The 18,115-nt window shown below is 42.0% G+C and overlaps 1 protein-coding gene across 3 annotated transcripts; it reads left to right on the forward strand.

The window, feature by feature from the left end:
- Positions 1-280: 280 nt before the first annotated feature.
- On the forward strand, positions 281-15,709 carry VEZF1 (vascular endothelial zinc finger 1). 3 transcript variants are annotated; one of them, XM_081115584.1, is made up of 7 exons: positions 380-598; positions 5,258-5,952; positions 6,720-6,783; positions 7,864-8,065; positions 9,311-9,445; positions 10,306-10,423; positions 12,340-12,427. In XM_081115584.1, exons 1-6 carry the CDS (start codon positions 566-568, stop codon positions 10,314-10,316), a joined length of 1,140 nt encoding a protein of 379 aa, XP_080971710.1. In that variant the 5' UTR covers positions 380-565; the 3' UTR covers positions 10,317-10,423; positions 12,340-12,427. The 3 variants fall into 3 exon arrangements, with proteins under 3 accessions (XP_080971708.1, XP_080971710.1, XP_080971709.1); XM_081115582.1 differs by lacking the exon at positions 10,306-10,423 and having other exon boundaries at positions 281-598; positions 7,882-8,065; positions 12,340-15,709; XM_081115583.1 differs by lacking the exon at positions 10,306-10,423 and having other exon boundaries at positions 398-598; positions 12,340-15,709.
- The last annotated feature ends 2,406 nt before the right edge of the window (positions 15,710-18,115 follow it).

Here is an 18,115-nt window from a genome sequence, read left to right on the forward strand (position 1 = left end):
GGTGACCGCAGAGGCCTGTGTCTTCCACTGAGGGTCTGACAGGGACGCGACACTGCTGGGCAAGGTGTCTAAGTCAAGGGCGACGGCCCAGCGGTGCCCAGCGAGCCAGCCCCAGACCCTGGCGTCCTCCATCTTCTCTCCTGAGCTCCCCCTGCTCCAGCTGCCTGAGCCACGGACCGCAGCACCACACACCCCCGCGGGGGGGGACGCCGCGCCCCATCCCCGCCCCCGGCCCCACCCCAGCCCCCCCGCGGGGGCCCTGACCCCACCGCCCGCAGGCACTGGCTGAGCTCCGAGGCGGCGAGCCGGCAGCAGGGACGCCCAGGAGGGGTCCGGGCAACTGGGGGCGGCGGCGGCCGGGTCGGGGCTCCCCCCCCGCCCGCGCTCGCCGCGGCGGTGGTGCGTCCCGGAGGTTACCGGAAGTGGCCGCGCTCGGCGCTGCCATGTTGAGGAGCCGCCGCTGCCGCTGCCGCCGCCGCCGCCGCCGCTTTGTTGTCGCCTCCTCGGGCTGAGGAGGCTCCCCGAGCGGGGGGAGTGGGGAGGAGGGGGGTCGGCCGCCGCAGCCATGGAGGCCAACTGGACCACGTTCCTGTTCCAGGTAGTGGGCCCCCCCCGGGGGGGCACGGGGGGGACAGGGGGGCCGGGCCCCGGGCTGGCGGGCGGGCGGGCGGGCGCTCCTCCTCCCCTCCCTCCCGGCTCCGCTCTCCGGCCCGGCCTTAATCCCCCTTTGTTTTTCCGCCCGCCCGCCCCGGCGGAGCGGGGCTGCCGAGGTGAAAGGAGGCGGCCTCACGGGGTGCGGGGGAGAGAGCAGGCCTCGGGGTGAACCCCGGCCCCCCCAGCACACTCACGCACACGCACACACCCTTCCCTCCCGCCCTGAAGGGGAAGGGAGGAGGCCGGTCGCTGTCACCACCCGCGGCCCAGAGAAAGGAGGGCGCCCGGCCGCTGGATAGCGCGGGCCGCTCGGCCACTGCGCGCCGGGCCCGGGCCCGCACGGTGGGATGAAGGAGGTCCCCACGTCCTACTCTAAGTCGTGCCCCCTCCCCAAGACACACACCCTTCATCTTTCGCTCGCTCTCTTCCTTTTTCACCTCCCTCTCTTTTTGTGTATGGTGACTTTCTGACCCCCCCCATCCCGCGAATAGCGGGTATCCCTGGGTTCCCCGACACTCCCCTTTCCCGCCGCCCCACCTCGTGTTTACCCACTTCGGGGGTGTTGTGTGTATTCCCTCCCCAAACTTTTTCACCGGATTTACACTTTTCCTTTCCCAAGCCTCTGCCGAGTCCTGGCAGTTGACACCCTCTCCCTCTGTCCAGCTCTCCCGCCGTCCCATTCAGCCGGGGGAATCCCCCAGCCGGGCCGGGCGGGGGAGCGGCGAGGGCCGGGACTCCAGGAGGCCCGACCTCCTCCCGGAGCGCTTTTCTCCCGTCCCACCTTGAACGTTTCCTCCAGCCAAGTGGGAGAGACAGAAAGTGGAGAGAGCAAACAAAGTCCGTGTACAAAGCCCCCAGATGAGTCATTCTTTGGGGTGTTGGTCTTCACTTTTTGCAAGAAACTTCAAAGCGACTGTCGCCAATACGCTGGCAATCCTCTTGCCAGCCCACTTTAGGTGGGGGACCCCTAATTGTAAGACTTGGGCTGGCACTTGTATTTATTTTTCCTGCTTCGTTTCTGTTTGCAAACGAAACACTTAGTGGGCAGTGGTGATGAGCTCCCGGGGAAACTTCGGAACCGGAGGAGGGTAGGAAGCTCGTCACTTTGAACTCTTCCCGCTTCTGGGAGTTATTTTCCTACTTTGAATAACTTAGTGAAATCCCAGACGCTCTTGAAGCCTTTTGGAACTAACCAGGAACGGATGCAAATTTTTCAGGAACTTCTCCCAGCCGCTGCACCCATCTCAGTGGAGTTAATATAGGAAATTGGAGAATTCAAGCACTGCCTATTGTGTAGAGCTGGTTGATTATTTTAAGACATACAGTCTTTCAGATGTGAATAATTTGATTTTTAACTAGTTGTTGAAAGATATTCAGGCTTTTAAAATCGAAGGTACTCAAAATTGTGGAACTCACAAACTTTTCCACTTTCTCATTCTTATCTAGTATTGTTTTATCTGTCTTTGATGAGCTTGATAATTGTGTTAAGTGAACTTAAACATGCATTGGAAAGTAAGTGATAATATAATTAGCTGGCATCCAGGTTAGTGTAAACGTGACAAATGCCCTCTGTAGGAAAAGCTTTCAAATGGTCACTTTAAAATATGGAATTAATAGGCTGTTGAAGTGATTTTCATGTGAGGAATGAATTAGCTTTACACTATTAAACCTGCTGTCTATAAACTTAATTGAGGTTGAAAAACCAGGAGTACTTTATGTAAAGAAAAACCCATAACTAATTTTTGGAAAGCTAGTTGAAGCATCTTTTGGAATGTTTTTATTATTCTTTTCCTGGATAAAGCAAATGCCAAGCATTTATCGATCAACTGTTTAATTAGATTTTATATTATTTAATTTTTTTCAGCTATTAAAATCATTTTTTCTACCTGATGGAGAAGTGTGAAAGCTCATATTTGATCCTGGGCTTGGCAATGTGTGCAGTGAAAATTGTTGGAAAACTTATAATTTAGAGCTGAGGACAGTTGAATGGGTAAAGAGAAATTTCAGTCTTTTCTATGGAAAGGTATGAATAGACTTAGTTCCAGTTTTAAGTAATTTTCACTGGGGAAATGGAGACTTAAATTCTCACTTTGTTTCCTGGAGCATCCTATTGAATTTATATTTTAAAGCAATTGAATACATGCTTGCTTTCCAGATAACTTGGTGGAAAGGGAAAGCCATAGTTGTTAAAATGTTTGATGGATGATTCTCCTAACAGGACATTCAAGATATGACTCACTGATGCTAATTTGTTTCAGTACAAAATCTTTTACCCTCTGGCACTGGAGATTTCATGGTGCCGTATCCTACCATCCTGGGTGATGAAATAACATTTCTGTTTTGTTTTTTGCCAGCCCCAGTAAAAGGAAAGCTTGGGAGGGTTTGTAAATCCTTGCAATTGAAAGAGATAGGAGATAAAATTAAAACTTTGGTTTGATGATGCTAGTCAAATAAAAGTCCACCCAGAAGTTATGTATATATTTTAAATCACTTAACTGAAGGGAGACTGTGGTTGTTACTTTACCCGGTCTCTCCCCCAGAGAACAAGTTGGGGAAATCCACTTCCCCTCTTAGAAGTCTTCATGTAGAAGTGTGGGGATCCTAGGAATCCTCAGAGAGAGATTTCCATAGTGGTCAAGGCATTCTACAGAATTTCACCCAAGAAGCAGGGACCTGTTGTGACCCTCCTGTGAAAGTGAGCTTCAGTAGTGCTGTAAAAATACTTTATGTTGCCACAGACATCTGAATTGGTAAAATGGCAGTAAGTGCTTTTAGTACTCCATCAAACTAATGGTTGTTTAGAATTGAAAAATGCCTCTAAACCCTGTAAGTCTGAACTTTGTCCAGAAAATTTGCATTCCCTATTATCTGATCTGTTGCCTTTGAAATTGTATATCTTGAGCTATCTTCAGCTATTAACTGTTTGTATACTGTATGGAAACTTGGGTATCCTACAGCCAGGTTGGAAAGGGGGTAAGATTAGAGTCCACATTCTGTTGTTTCTTCTAATGTCATCAGGGTAGACACTGACATTTACAAGAGGTCTGTAAATTAAAAGTGGACTGTAATTCACTATGATCACTAAGTCCAGAAAGATACTCATAAGTAAGCGCAGAATTTCTATGAGTACTTCTAGGACTCAAAGGGAGATTCGTTCAAAATTATTAAATTGAAACTGGTAACTCTTGATACCATACCTCCTAATGATTTAAGGGAGCCTGGTTCCAGGCCTAGCTGTTGTGCTGCCGTCAAGTAAGTAAACATGGAGCAGTGATAGATGTTCTTCTCCATCGGGGAGGAGCTCTGTGTGAGCGTGTGTGTCTTTCTCCTTGTTTTTTCCTCCTTAATCAAATTAACTGTTGGACTAGTGGTTATAGAGTGAGAAGGGTAAGTGTCTAGAGAATCTAAGATGATGGGATATGCTCCTCCTAGGACATTATATGCTTAAAGTATTTGGAACTCTTAACCTCTGAGTGCATGTACCTTTTTAGGATTACAAAACTCAAGCATAGGGGCTTAGACTCACAGTCAAGAGTTTCAAAAATAATGTTGGTTAAAGTACAACATATTAGGAAGAACTATTTCAGGAATTTTCTCCCATCATTTCCTAAATGTTTATCAGTATGGAGGTATGGAGAATTTTGAACGAATCAAAACCAAGAGAATAATTAGTCATAAATACCAAGAACCTGATCTATGATGAAATTTAGGTTTCAGTACAGCTAAAGTAAATTTCCAGTGTCCGCCCCCCCAGTTTTGGAGTGCAGAAGTACATTATAACAGCAAATATCTAATACTTTAACAAAACCTACAACCGTTGGAAGAAAATGAAAATGAAAGGAATTTTAATTATTTGTAGTTTGTTTGTTTTCTCTTAGTCTTTTAGAGTTTAGGGTTTGATAACTAGTGTTGCTAAACGCGCAAACTTACGTGAACCGAGAGACAACTGACAGGTGTTTGCTGTGTTAGCTTCACAGATGCCTTCCAGCTTGATTAATAGCAGGTTTCATTTCAACCAAATCTTTTAGTAGAGTTCAGTGAAAATTTTAAAAGTAAACTTAAATAGCATATGTATTCAGAGAATTAGATTTCTTTTATCACCTAGCAACAGCCTCCTTCCTTAATCACTAAGAGTTTTCTGATGGAAAAGGAGAGACATAATGCCTTTCCTTTTCTAGGTAATAGACAAGTAGATGAGTGTGTGTGTGTGGTGCATTACTGCGGTAAGGTACTGTTAAATATGTCTGGAGTGTAATTTTTTTGACAAGTTATTTAAACTTGGTTTCAGCACTGACAGACTAATGCACACTGATTTCGTCAGCTGGTGTCCCTTATGAACCAGGGTGGTGTGTAGTTTAGTCAGCTGTTTGAAAGCAAGATCACTGTCAGCAACTTAGTGGCGAAAGTTTGGGTCCGCACAGCGATTTTAATGCTTTGTATTGGGAGCTCTTGAGAGTAACTAGGTGATTGCTGGATCTCTGCTGTAGAGAGTTGCTTACAGGCTCTTTGATTGTTTCTTCTGGTCTCTGTTGTTTGGAGCATGTTGAATTTTGAAGGTCATTGTGAGAGGCTGAGTTTCTGAAGTGTAAATGTTTGGTTTTAGACCCATGAAGGCTCTCATCACCAACAGCAGGCAGCACAAAACAGCTTGCTGCCCCTCCTGAGCTCTGCTGTGGAGCCCCCTGATCAGAAACCATTACTTCCAATACCAATAACTCAGAAACCTCAGGCTGCACCAGAAACATTAAAGGATGCCATTGGAATTAAAAAAGAAAAACCCAAAACTTCATTTGTGTGCACTTACTGCAGTAAAGCTTTCAGGGACAGCTATCACCTGAGGCGCCACGAGTCCTGCCATACAGGAATCAAGTTGGTGTCCCGGGCAAAGAAAACCCCCACTACAGTGGTTCCTCTTATCTCCACCATCGCTGGGGACAGCAGCCGAACTTCGCTGGTCTCAACCATTGCAGGCATCTTGTCAACAGTCACTACATCTTCCTCGGGCACCAACCCCAGCAGCAGTGCCAGCACCACAGCTATGCCTGTGACCCAGTCTGTCAAGAAACCCAGTAAGCCTGTCAAGAAAAACCATGCTTGTGAGATGTGTGGGAAGGCCTTCCGAGATGTGTACCACCTCAATCGGCACAAGCTCTCCCACTCAGATGAAAAGCCCTTCGAGTGTCCTATTTGTAATCAGCGCTTCAAGAGGAAGGACCGGATGACTTACCATGTGAGGTCTCATGAAGGAGGCATCACCAAACCCTATACTTGCAGTGTTTGTGGGAAAGGCTTCTCGAGGTACTGCATTTTGCTTTGCTTTTTTTCATTATGGTATTCGGTGAACTTCAGTTTTGTTTCTGTGTGCTCTAGATGGTTTATGTGAGAATAGATATGGGTAGGCCTGTGCTATTAAAGGAGATTGGTGATAGATAAAGTATTATACCTCCAGGTCTAATTTCAGTTTGGTGTGGTTGACAAGTGGTGACATAGTGATTAACTTACTATTTCATTTAAGAAGTACCTTGATGGACTCAAGCCTTCATTTGGCACATGGATACTTCTTATCACTGCAAAACCACCAGATTCCAATTCAGTTGGGTGACTAGACATGAGGTTCACTGTCTGTGTAAATCAAAGAAATTTATTTTCTGGAAGTTGGGATGACTTTGGATACTCTTAATAAAACTTTGAGGAGAATGATTTTTCATTTTTCTGTGGTTACTAACATTTCACTGATTTTCATTTTTAAAGGCTTTTAAAATATAAAGTATACATAGTAGTAGCTGTTTTTGGCAAGTATTAGGACTAAACCTTTGAGTATTCTGTAATTGTAAAGAATCAAGATCTAATATGATTTGATGTTGACTAGGAAAGAAAACTGGTAAAACTTTTGTTTATGGTAAGAGGTAAGGAGGGTTGCACGGGGGGCGGGGGAGTTGTTAATTCTGCTAGCTTTCTTTAAAATGTTCCCCACCCAAATCTGCCAAGCATGTAAACATCACAGTAAGTAGCATTTCTCTATGTGTGTTCCATTATATCTTCTGTTCAAACTCTTTCTTTCACAGGCCTGACCATTTAAGCTGTCACGTAAAACATGTCCATTCAACAGAAAGACCCTTCAAATGCCAAGTAAGAGTTAAAATGACTTATCCTTAGTGTAGCACTTAATGCACATTTTCCAGAAGGTCTGAGCCAATCAAATCTCACCATTCTTGAATAGTCTTAAAAATCACTGACTTGAGTAAATGTGATCCATTTGAATTCTGGTTTTATAAAATATAAATGACAGCTTCTATTTCTGTGGGGCAAGATCATTTGAAAATGTAAATGTGTTGTTTTTGTTAAGCTACGTTTCTCTTTCCTTGGGCAGCAGCATTTATTGTTATAAGAAAATAAAATTATAGTCTTGTAAAGGTTGTGTATTTCAATGAATAAATGAAGAACTGCTTTAAATCAATTTCTGGGTTGATGGTTGAGGTTGTTTTAACTGTAATAGAAGAAATAGATTTTTCTTCCAAAAGTTATATCACTTATTGGATTTGTGTTGGCTATTGCCAAATTGGAGCATTTTTTAGTTGTTTGAAAATCTATTCATGTTAACAATTTTATTCAACATGAATTGTGATAATGAAAAGTTTAATAATCTTGCTAAATGGAATTACTGTTTTAGGTATCAGTAATTCTAAATTTGTTGCTGGAAGTTTTTTGTGTTCCTTTCCATTAAATTTATTAATGGCTGATTTTATTAAGTAAATGATTTGAATTCTAAAAAAAATCCAATTGGAGAAAGGAAACTAGTGTCATTTTGCATGAATGCCTTCTATGTGCAAGGCCTTGGGTCAGGCTCTTAATCCACCAGTACTTTTGTGAGGTAGGTATTATTATCGTTTTACAGATAAAGAAACAAATTCAGATAGGTTCACTGACTTGTTCAATGTTACACTGTTTAGTGAATCGGGGAGCTGGATTTTAATCCAGATTTAACTGACTAATGCTCACATATTCTCATTACTCTGTGTTGATATTTTTTCTTCCCTTAAAATGTAAGGGTCTAAAATTCAGTAAGTGTTTTATTATGATTATAATACTGGGTAACACATACAATAAAATTCAACTAACTCAGTGAGTTCGCTGATATGGGTAGGGTAATGCCTAGAATATAACGTACTTTAAAACGAGTAGAACAGGATAGTCTATATTTAAAAAAAGTTTTCCTCCCTCATGCAGACGTGCACTGCTGCCTTTGCCACCAAAGACAGACTGCGGACACACATGGTGCGCCACGAAGGCAAGGTATCGTGTAACATCTGTGGGAAGCTCCTGAGCGCAGCATACATCACCAGCCACTTAAAGACACATGGGCAGAGCCAAAGTATCAACTGTAATACATGTAAACAAGGCATCAGTAAAAGTAAGGGACGCTTCAAAGTGTATTTCTTTTGCATTTCAGATTAATGAAATCTAGATGTTTTTATAATGTGTCAAAGGAATTTTTTCTGTGCTCTCAAGACTGTATTATTGTTCATCTTGCATGTTTCCTGCTGTTAAAGTGTGCAAACATGCAATAATGGAGAGTGTATATTAGTATTGGAATTATACTTCATATGCATGTGTACAAACAGCACGAATTTGGCTTTCAATCCTGTGCTTGTCTAATAACACCTATGTTAGAAGAGCATCATTTCCCCACAGCTATTTTTCAATGCGTCCCTTCTTCTTTGGGGTTTGAATAAAAAGCTCTAGTGTGTTAGAATTGTGGTAGCAAAATCCACACTAGGAAGTTACATCATATCCAGGCAATTTTAAGTGTTTTTATTTAATGTTAGGAAGATTCTCAAGCATCAATGTCTCCTAACTCTTGATTGTATTAAGAACCTTTCCTTAATAACCTTAAAGATGAAAGCAGTATTAATTAGTTTGCTTTTCCAACCCAAATCTGTAGAGAAATGGGATATCAAATCCATTGTAAGGTTTAAGTGCTTTATTTACTTTAAATTCAGAGTTGAAGATACAATATTCCAGGGACTTGTGGATAAAATTCAATGTTTTCATTTACCCAGGCTTTTTTTTTTTTTAAGATCTCTCTAACCACAAGAAAAAAGTATTTTCCTAATGCTAATGTTATATATTCTACTACTATTATATATGTACTTATGTAGCAGAAACATCAAATTCTCAAAGTAGGTGGACAAAAGTGAATAGGAAAGAACACGTAATGTGTTTTAATCTCATCCATTTTTGCTTCTTTGTAAGTACGTGTAAGTATCTAGCATGTCATTCTTTGTTAACTTTATAAAAATTTACTTTTAGTGTACATCACTGTAGTCAAATAAACCAGGTATTTTAGATATTGTGATGAGCATTAATTAGTCCACGCTAATATTACCCAAGTTCCATTCTAAAACTTGCTTTTTAATATAGCATTCTTTTCTCTTTTACATTGGTTTTCTCTAGCTCTCTAGTGTTTTTATTAATTATCTGTTTCGACCAACATAGACACAAGCAGCAGAAAAGATGCACTGTGGTAAAAACTATCAAGTCAAATGACAAATATCACAGAGGCACAAACAGTCAAAGTATCTAAGTTTTGGATTTTGAAAAAATAGCCACACTTTTTCAAGGTAAATGTAGTGTTTCTGATTTGTCTTTGGAATAGCATGCATGAATGAAGAGACCAGCAACCAGAAGCAGCAGCAGCAGCAGCAGCAACAACAACATGTGACAAGCTGGCCAGGGAAGCAGGTAGAGACACTGAGACTGTGGGAAGAAGCTGTCAAGGCAAGAAAGAAAGGTAAGAAGGATGAGGCATCTAGTGCTCAGAGTACGACTAGAGAAGTATTCTCATCCAGTATGCCAAGTGACCACAGTAAAGAAGCCACAGCTTAGGAAGTTCAGCTTTATGGAAATACTGTATGCTGGGAAGTATAAGTTACTGGCAACAAAGCTTTCAAGCTTCCAGATAAGTTTTTTTTGTTTTTTTTTTGCTAGGAAATAAAAATTCCCAGTCTTTCTTAAGTTCGTTCTTTTGATTTACTTTTTGTTAGAAATTTAGAACCAAATTTGGTCCTTTGCTATCTGTGTATCCTCAGAGTACATTTTTATGTCAACCTCCATGCATTAGGGGCTCCTTCTGTTCTGTCTAAAAGATTCCCACTTTTAGAGGTGGATGAAATATCCTTATGTGTATATAAATTCATATCCTTATGTGTATATAAATTCAGTAACAACTATGCTATTACATGTTTCAGACTCTATAATACTGATGTCTTTTCTCTTGGTCTCACCCTTAATGTCATTCAGTCTTAACATGTATGTACTTAAGTTGTTAGAGACATTGCTGTAATTGAGAATGGTCTGCCTTTCTCTCATCTATGTCTAAGAATCAGTTGGAATATAGTTTTCAACACAGCTTTTTAACTTACTAGTTGTACGTTTTGTTTCTGGACTATTGTGCAGTCATTTCAAGTAAATCATTTTGTCAATATACCATCAGCCACAGGACAGATTCCTAAATTCCCACCCCCATCATGTCTTACTGTTTTATTTTAAATTGCAGAGGAATCTTCTGCATATAGGCTCCTCTGTAATTCCTGTGCTGTATAGTTTCTTCCATCCTTTGCTTTCATGTGGTGTGCCTGTTCCCTTCCTCAGATCCCCTCTAAACACACTGTACTTGGATAAAGATAAAAGGAATAGCATCGTTTTTCATACAGCTGCCATTGGAGGAAAAGAATGCAACAGTCCAGATAGGCTTTCCACCCTTCCTCAGGTGCTGCTTGTTCTGTCTCCCAAATGAAGATTTGTCATTACTTTGATAAAATGTTTTGTGGTGGGAGAAGGGGCAGAAAATGTATATATGTGTATGTGCTACGATAATAGCATAGGAGATTGAAAGCATATTATGAAGAATATTTTACTTAGAGAAGGAGTGAGAGTGAAAGCATTTAAGTCATAGAAAAGGGCATTATTTAATTAAAAAGAAAACAAGGGGAGGAGGTGGGGAGATGGCAGATGGAAGAGTGAAGACAGGAGAATATCCTTAGCAATGGTACCATCACCTCAAAAGGGAGTTGGTTTTCTCTGTCATTCTCTTACTTTCTGCACTCTTCTATTTGGTATTGTATTTCAGTTTGCTTGCACAATAAGACTCAGTTGTTTAGCTCGTCTTCTGACCTCCAGGAAACACAATGTTATTGTATTCCCCTTCACACCAGAATCTCTCTGGAAACGACCACTAACATTGGAAACTTCTGTATTTGTGTCAGTAAAGTCACATTTTGGGAAGAGACTCCTGACCTGAAACCTTAAACTTGAATCAGCATATCCCTTTTAAATACTGGGCTTCAATAACGTGACCTAAGTTCCCAAACTTGGAAGATAATCAGGTTATCATCTTTGCAGATTTCCCAGGTTCCACCTAAATCTCACTATTGGATTTCCTGGGAATTCATTTTTTGAAAAGCTCCATAAGGGATTTTGATCGTTAGCCAGATTTGGGAGTCTGTGATGTGGAGCACGGAAGTGTGCCAGAGTTACATCATGCTTGTCAAGGAAGGGCTGCTTATTGACTCGGGTCTGCCTGGCCCCTGAGGAACGTGTACAGACCTCCATCTTTAGTCTCAAATACATTTTTTCATTTTGACAGCCAAGTTACGGCCAGCCCACCCATCTGCCTTCTTACTGTGTTTTGTGACACACCAGGGGTGGTTCTGAATTTTGTTGAGGGATGGGGGTGTCATCTCTGAAGGAAGTTTTCTTTAAGAAGGCTTTGCTAGATAACAAGGACCAGGGTCCCCCCAACTCACTGCAAGGTCGTCTGGCTGGTTAGTGCTCCCTAGTATGGTTGGTGTGTGTAATATGTGTAGTTAAAGGACTCTAGGCATAAAGTAGATGACTGTGTCAGCATCAGAAAGAGAATAAGAAATGGTAGTGAGGGGAGAGCATAAACCTATTGAGGGATATTTTTTCTTTCTTAAAATAGTTAAACACATAACCAGAAATTCACCGGATTGTTTAACGAAAACAATTTTCCTAAGACTGTTTATCAATCTCTACTTCTGGATTTTTAAAACTTTAACAGAATGTGACTTCACCTCTGAGAAGGGTTAAGAGTCAATACAGCATTGAGGACACATACCTCCCTCTGCTAGGTACAGTGTGCCTTATGAGAAGATTTTTCTGATTATCTGTTATTGTGTAACCACTGGCTCAGCTCTTTGTAAACAAGCTCTTGTTGCCTGGCCTGCTGGTGGATGGCTCTTCCCAGGAATGTCTTTAGAACTCAGAGGAACGGCATGAAGTGGTAATGAGAATACTTTGGCCCTCCTTGATCTCTCTGCCCCCTCTTTCCCCCAGTGCCTTGCAGAAATTAACTCACCTTCCCAGTATCACTGTGAGGTAGGTAAGTAAATCTGAACTTGAAACCAAAACTGCCAGGGCTAAACAAGTTGCCTAAGTCCTTGAGGGAGGTACAGCATCAGAAAACAGATTTGCACATGTTGGGATTCCTGGTCCCCAGTCTCATGCTCAGAAGGATCCCCCCTTCCTGTCGACTACTTAATAGAAATCTAATTTAATTTAGTACATGTTTGTTCTTTTTAATTAAAAGAAGTTGATTCAGAAGCTATTTGTGAATTTTGTTCACTGTTTTGAGAATCTAAAGGCCTTTTTGTCTTCTTATTTTAGAAGCTGCTAACCTGTGCCAAACTTCCACGGCTGCTACGACACCTGTGACTCTCACTACTCCATTCAATATAACGTCCTCTGTGTCGTCTGGGACTATGTCAAACCCAGTCACAGTGGCAGCTGCAATGAGCATGAGAAGTCCAGTAAATGTTTCAAGTGCAGTTAACATAACCAGCCCAATGAACATAGGGCACCCTGTAACTATAACCAGTCCATTATCCATGACCTCTCCTTTAACACTCACTACCCCAGTCAACCTCCCCACTCCGGTCACTGCTCCAGTGAATATAGCACACCCTGTCACAATCACGTCTCCAATGAACCTGCCCACACCTATGACGTTAGCCGCCCCTCTCAATATAGCAATGAGGCCTGTAGAAAGCATGCCTTTCTTACCCCAAGCTTTGCCTACATCACCACCTTGGTAAACAGTATTATAAAATCAAAATATGGGTTAAAGTAAATATTTACCAGCAACGTTTAGTAAAGCAAAAAGTAAACCATGAAATTGGGAGAATTTTATTACATTAGTTAGTAATAGTGTAGTAGCATTTTTCTCCAATTTGGCTGGGAGTGTTCACAGTAGGGTATGTGTGTAACTTATCACTGGACCACTTTAGTTCAATCAGAAATTCCTTTTAGCTGACAGCATTGCTTAAACAGGATAGTAGTTGACAAGATGAAATGCCAGAATTAAAACCAGTCATAAAAAAGCAAAACCCATTTCAAAATTAAAAAACAGCGTTAGTTTCTAATCCCAATAAATCATTTTATTCTAAACACTAGCAGAACTCCTCTCTCAATATAAGGTGGATGGCTTATTTTAACCTGAAGTTCTGAATCCACGGATTGAGAGCTAGTGTAGACTTGTCTGTGTTTATTGTTTTTATGAGTAAATACATGCATTGTCATAATAAAATGCATTTCAGAGAATATGCATTTTACCTTTGGGAATATGTTAATTTCAGGCAGCATTCCCTATGGGAAAGGTGATACCAGCTCTGATATGCAAAGCATATGATAATTTATCATTCTAACTTCAACATATAATAGGGATTGTGACCTGATATTTGGAGATGTAAATATTGCTCAGCATATTAATCCTGATGGAATATAGCACTGTAGTTGACTTTTTAAAAAAAATTTAAAAAAATACAAAAAAATAACCAAAATATACAAATTGTGTTTTGGTAAGAAAAGGCCGCAACTGACAGAGAAGTCAAGTGTGCGGACAGGCATACTCCTAACAAATGGAGGCCAATGGGACTCCTATTCAGGAGCCAAGGAATACTTTGGAACATTTAAAATTACTGCTTTAAATTGGAAGACGCTGGAGGCACTGGGATGTGATATACCCCTCTCTCTCCCAATCAGAGCCTGTTGATGTTACAACAGGGAAAGATATGTTAGTTGCTCACTAGAGTTTATGTCTTATATTAAATTGTATACAGTTTTTATTCTAACCACTAAACTAGGTAGTATGCCCCTTCAGAACAAGCAGAGTGTTTTGTTTTTTTTCATTTCTCCTTTCATTTCTTAATCAAGTATTGTGCAGATTTGTTCAACTTTGTAAATATGGACATCACTTTTTTTCTTTGAGAAAACACTTGTATCCGCTTTGTGGTGTTTTCAGGGAGACAGCTAGCTGTCTGCACTCCCTGTAGAAACCAGCAATGATTGTGCACATTAAGACATGTATGTGCTTTTTATTAGCAGGATATTTTATCTCTGTACATAAAGTAGAAACCAAAAGTGAGGGAAACAGATACTCTTTACATCATCATGCCACACATTAATGTTTTTAAAGCATTGTGTTTTAAAAAATAGTTACTAAAACCAAGATGCTGTGATTTTTATTTTAAGTTGCAATATGTTTTTGGGCTTTTTTCTTTTCTTAATCTTGCAGTTAAGAGAAATGGAAATTAGTGTGGTAATCTTGCAGAATGTTATCAGGACTATCAAACTGGATGACTTCCATTTATACCCCACTGTGTCAGTTCAAGCATCAAAATACCTTGTATCTGAGGTCGACTTCCTACATCAGGGATAGGTATCTGTGTGTCATTATACAAACAGTTCTAGGGGGTTGAACTACATAGTAAAAAATAAAATAAATAGTACTTAGTGTAAAATAATTTTATAAATGATCTTTTGTACTTTAGGACATTAAATTGTACAACTTTTGTATATATAAAAGCTTAGGAACTTTCTGTTTAGCAGGAAGGCAACACATTCCTACACTTTTAATGTATATGTTTGTTATAATGTCCATGTAAACATGCCCTATGTTTGTGCCTTTTAATTAGTTTGTCTCAATAAACAATGTAGAGAAAAATATGTAGCTATGACTTTGTTACAACTGTTCCTATCCACAGTACAAAGATGGTTTGTTTTTAATATGTAGAGCATTATGTGTGGACTACTGGAAGGACTCATGTAGGGAAGGCCTGGGCATGGCCCTACTGAGGCTTGGACTGGGCAGGTGGTGGCCATATTTGGAGGAAGCCCATATTTCCTGGCATGCAGCTCCAGGACTGGGTTCTGGCTCTGCGTGCTGGGGCCTGTCATCTCTGACTAGGCTGGTGATCACTATCCTTCATGATTCAAACAGCCCAGGCTTCCTCCACAGTGGCCCAAGGAGCAGTACTCAGTGGGGGCAGGTGTGAACCCTACCCCCAGGCTAGAGTGTGGTTGTCAGAACCCTGAAAGTATTAGTTCTTTTTAAGAAATAAAAAAAGATATATACTAGAAATGATTGTTTTATCAATTCATTGTATAATAAACAGGAGTGAGACTTCATTGTATGACTTCAGTTAAAATGCTATTTTGTATGCATTCTTTATTCACTTAAGAAGCTTGTCTGCAATAATAAAGCCACGTTGTGTCTTCTTTTGGGAGGGAGAGAGTTGGCAGGATGGGGGTGGCAGCGGGCTGCTGAAAGGGGGTCCTCGTAGGTTGTATGGTGAGATTCTCCTGTGTCTTGGACTGGAATTGAGTTTTGATGCTGATGAACCGATTCAACCAAGTGTTGAAGGCACAACGGCCACCGCTCTACGAAAAAGCAGAGATTTTGTTTTTCCCTTCTGGTTGTAACCTGGTTGAAAGCTTCCCTTTTATCAGATTAGCAGCTAAACAGTTGTATTAGATAATCCTCAAATCTGACATCAGCCTGTTACGCTCTATGGCTCGCTGTTTGGCCTGCATTTGCCTTTTATTGTGTATTCATTTCCCTCCTAGGGTGTGCTCCTGAATGAAGGTTTCTTTGTAAGCAGATGATGATTTTTCCTGTCAATACCAGCACTGTATTACTAACATGCAAAATACTGCAGATTTATTTTGACAAATTAAAGTTAACCGGTCACAAATGTTATGATGGATTGCTTAATACCTCAGAAGCTTCAATTCACTATGATAGAGAAATTTTTCAAGCACTGCTTCTCCAGGTGTACACATGTCAGTGTTGGGCTGGAGAGAGAGGGAGGGACTGTCAGGCTGGTTGGTGTTGAGATACCATGGGAGGGTGGAAATGCACCCGACTGGCTGCAGGAGAAGTACCCCTGCCTGTCAGCTTGAGTAAAAGCTCAGGGAGCCAGGCCTAGGGCCGTGGCCACAGGCTTAGGCCCCTGTTCTACCCGAGAGAGAAGATGGGCTTATAACATTTCTTCTCATGCTCTCGAACCCAGTTTCTTTACTCAAAAGGGGCTTGAGGCTGGGTCGCCAACCCATTTGTGTTCAACTAGATTCATCATTTGTCTACCGAGTACCAACAATCTGTTAAGTACAAAAGGGCATGCAAAGGTGATGAAGACAAGGAGGCTCTTGAGAGAGAGATAAGTACCCAAGTGAGAAATCACCAGACAGCAAATCAAGATGGATGTGACACTTCATTTAGTGAAACAGTTTTGGATACCTCATCTGTTTTATACAGGATTGAGGCTTCCCAAACTTCCTCTTGATAATTGCTTTAGTGTCTTTTTTGACTCAGTGAAAACATCTGGAGGAAGGTGTTCCTTGTGTTGCTTTTGTCTGGCAACAGGAAGTGTTATTTCACTGAGTTGCTAGTTAATCTTGGCTGTCCAGGTGTCCCTGCTCTTCTCAAGGGGCCCTGCAGTTTGGTCCTCTCTGGAGAGACCTGGGTTTGGGATGTAGATGGGACAGTGGAGTTTTTTTCTGAGTATCCTCAAGGATCATTGGACTAAAACGCAGTCCAATGTGTTCATGGGATGGTAATCACTTTCCCCTCCCTGCCCTAATAAATCTGGACCTCAGTACTGCACTCTTTCCATTTCCTTCTTGAACAGTCTTGTAGCCTGAAAGAATACCATTTGACCCCATTTGGGCCTATAAATATCCCCCCCCAGTTGGTCTGACCCTGGCAGGTTATTGGGTAAGGGCCCCCTGTCCTGTAAAAGTAGGAGGGCCAGACAGGTTCAGGATTGAACACAGGTTGTACATCGATCTGGACTCCAGTTTTTCTTGGCCACCCACTTTTGGGAAATCTAAGGCCCATTTGGTTCCTAAGAAAGGAATGGAGGGAGGGTCAAGGGCTTTGCTTTGAATCTGTGTAATTTAGCCTTCTCCTTGGACCAACCCATCACGGGCTGGCTAGTTAGCTTTCCCCTTCCCAAGACAGGCACTTGACCCAGATCTTGGCCTTGAACCACGAGGGTCAAGCATTCTTCACATTACAAAAACTGCCCTGTCGTGGTAAAGGGACAGATTTCACTTCAGATTCTGTATCACCACTGACTTGAATCATAATTTCAGAAATTTGTTCATCGCTGATTACCTTCTTTAAACTGACATCCCACTTCCCTCCCAACACCTAAATATCTCTTTGAAGAGTGCATAAAATAAGAACTTAAAATCACTATCCTTATTGGAGTAAATTCTTTCTGATGTATGTAACTGCCAACCATGCGGGAAGAATTCTCTGGGGTGTTTTGGTAAATTCACATTGTTTATGGAGTTTTCTCAAAGTGAGGTCCACCTGCCTTTAGCTGAATCAGCTGTTAACCTGAATGTCACTTTTTCCTAAAGACATCTATAAAGAGCCTGGAAGAACTGTTAGGCTAAAGGTGGGCATTCAAGGACTACATTCTGTTCTGCAGGTGAGCTATCCCTTTGTCATGGCACCTGAAAGTGCAAGGAGACCAAGGGAATGGTTCAGCAGCTCCCAGGTCCAACGCTGGGAGCAGATGTATCAACTCTAGAGGCTGCTCACGGAGAGGAGAGGCAGCCTCGGAGACTGGGACAGGAAGCTAGATCTTTTGTCAGTCTTAGGGGCAACTGGGGGCCACCAAAGCCACAGTCCCTTCAAGGTCTGCCTAAATCTACTCAGAGATCTGGCTTGAAGAAGCCTGGATCCCCAAGGTTCCTGCTCCTGAGCCAAGAAATTCCTAGTTTTATAAATGGTGGGTAAAGAGCCAGAGAGAAAAAACACCTTGGGGGGGGGGGGGGGCGACGACTTGGGAATAGGCCCAGGAAAGGAAGAGATTGTGGAGAAAATGTCCTTGTGCTTATACCTGTGGTATAACCCCCACGCTGACGCCCTTCCCTCTCCATGCATCCGCCCTGGGCTGGATTTGCTTACCCGGAGGACTCCAGGCTGCTCGTCCAAGCCAGCTGTCATCGTTTCAGCTTCAGTCAATGGGCAAGAGAAAATACGTGTTTTTAGCCAGAAAAAGACCAAAATCAGCAGCTGAAGAAAGAGGTAAGATTCATGTGATTAGTAAGGAATCGCGCCTGCAGTGGGGATCCGTGAACCCCACCTACC

Source organism: Miniopterus schreibersii (genome assembly GCF_964146895.1).
Source record: "Miniopterus schreibersii genome assembly, chromosome: 16".
NCBI classification, from domain to species: domain Eukaryota; kingdom Metazoa; phylum Chordata; class Mammalia; order Chiroptera; family Miniopteridae; genus Miniopterus; species Miniopterus schreibersii.

Excerpts from the sequence above, each read along its gene's own strand:
- VEZF1 (XM_081115583.1), top strand. The coding sequence starts at position 566 with ATGGAGGCCAACTGGACCACGTTCCTGTTCCAG. Across the intron at positions 5,953-6,719 it reads TGTGGGAAAGGCTTCTCGAG|GCCTGACCATTTAAGCTGTC; the intron begins GTACTGCATTTT and ends TTTCTTTCACAG. Across the intron at positions 6,784-7,863 it reads AAAGACCCTTCAAATGCCAA|TTTTCCTCCCTCATGCAGAC; the intron begins GTAAGAGTTAAA and ends ATTTAAAAAAAG.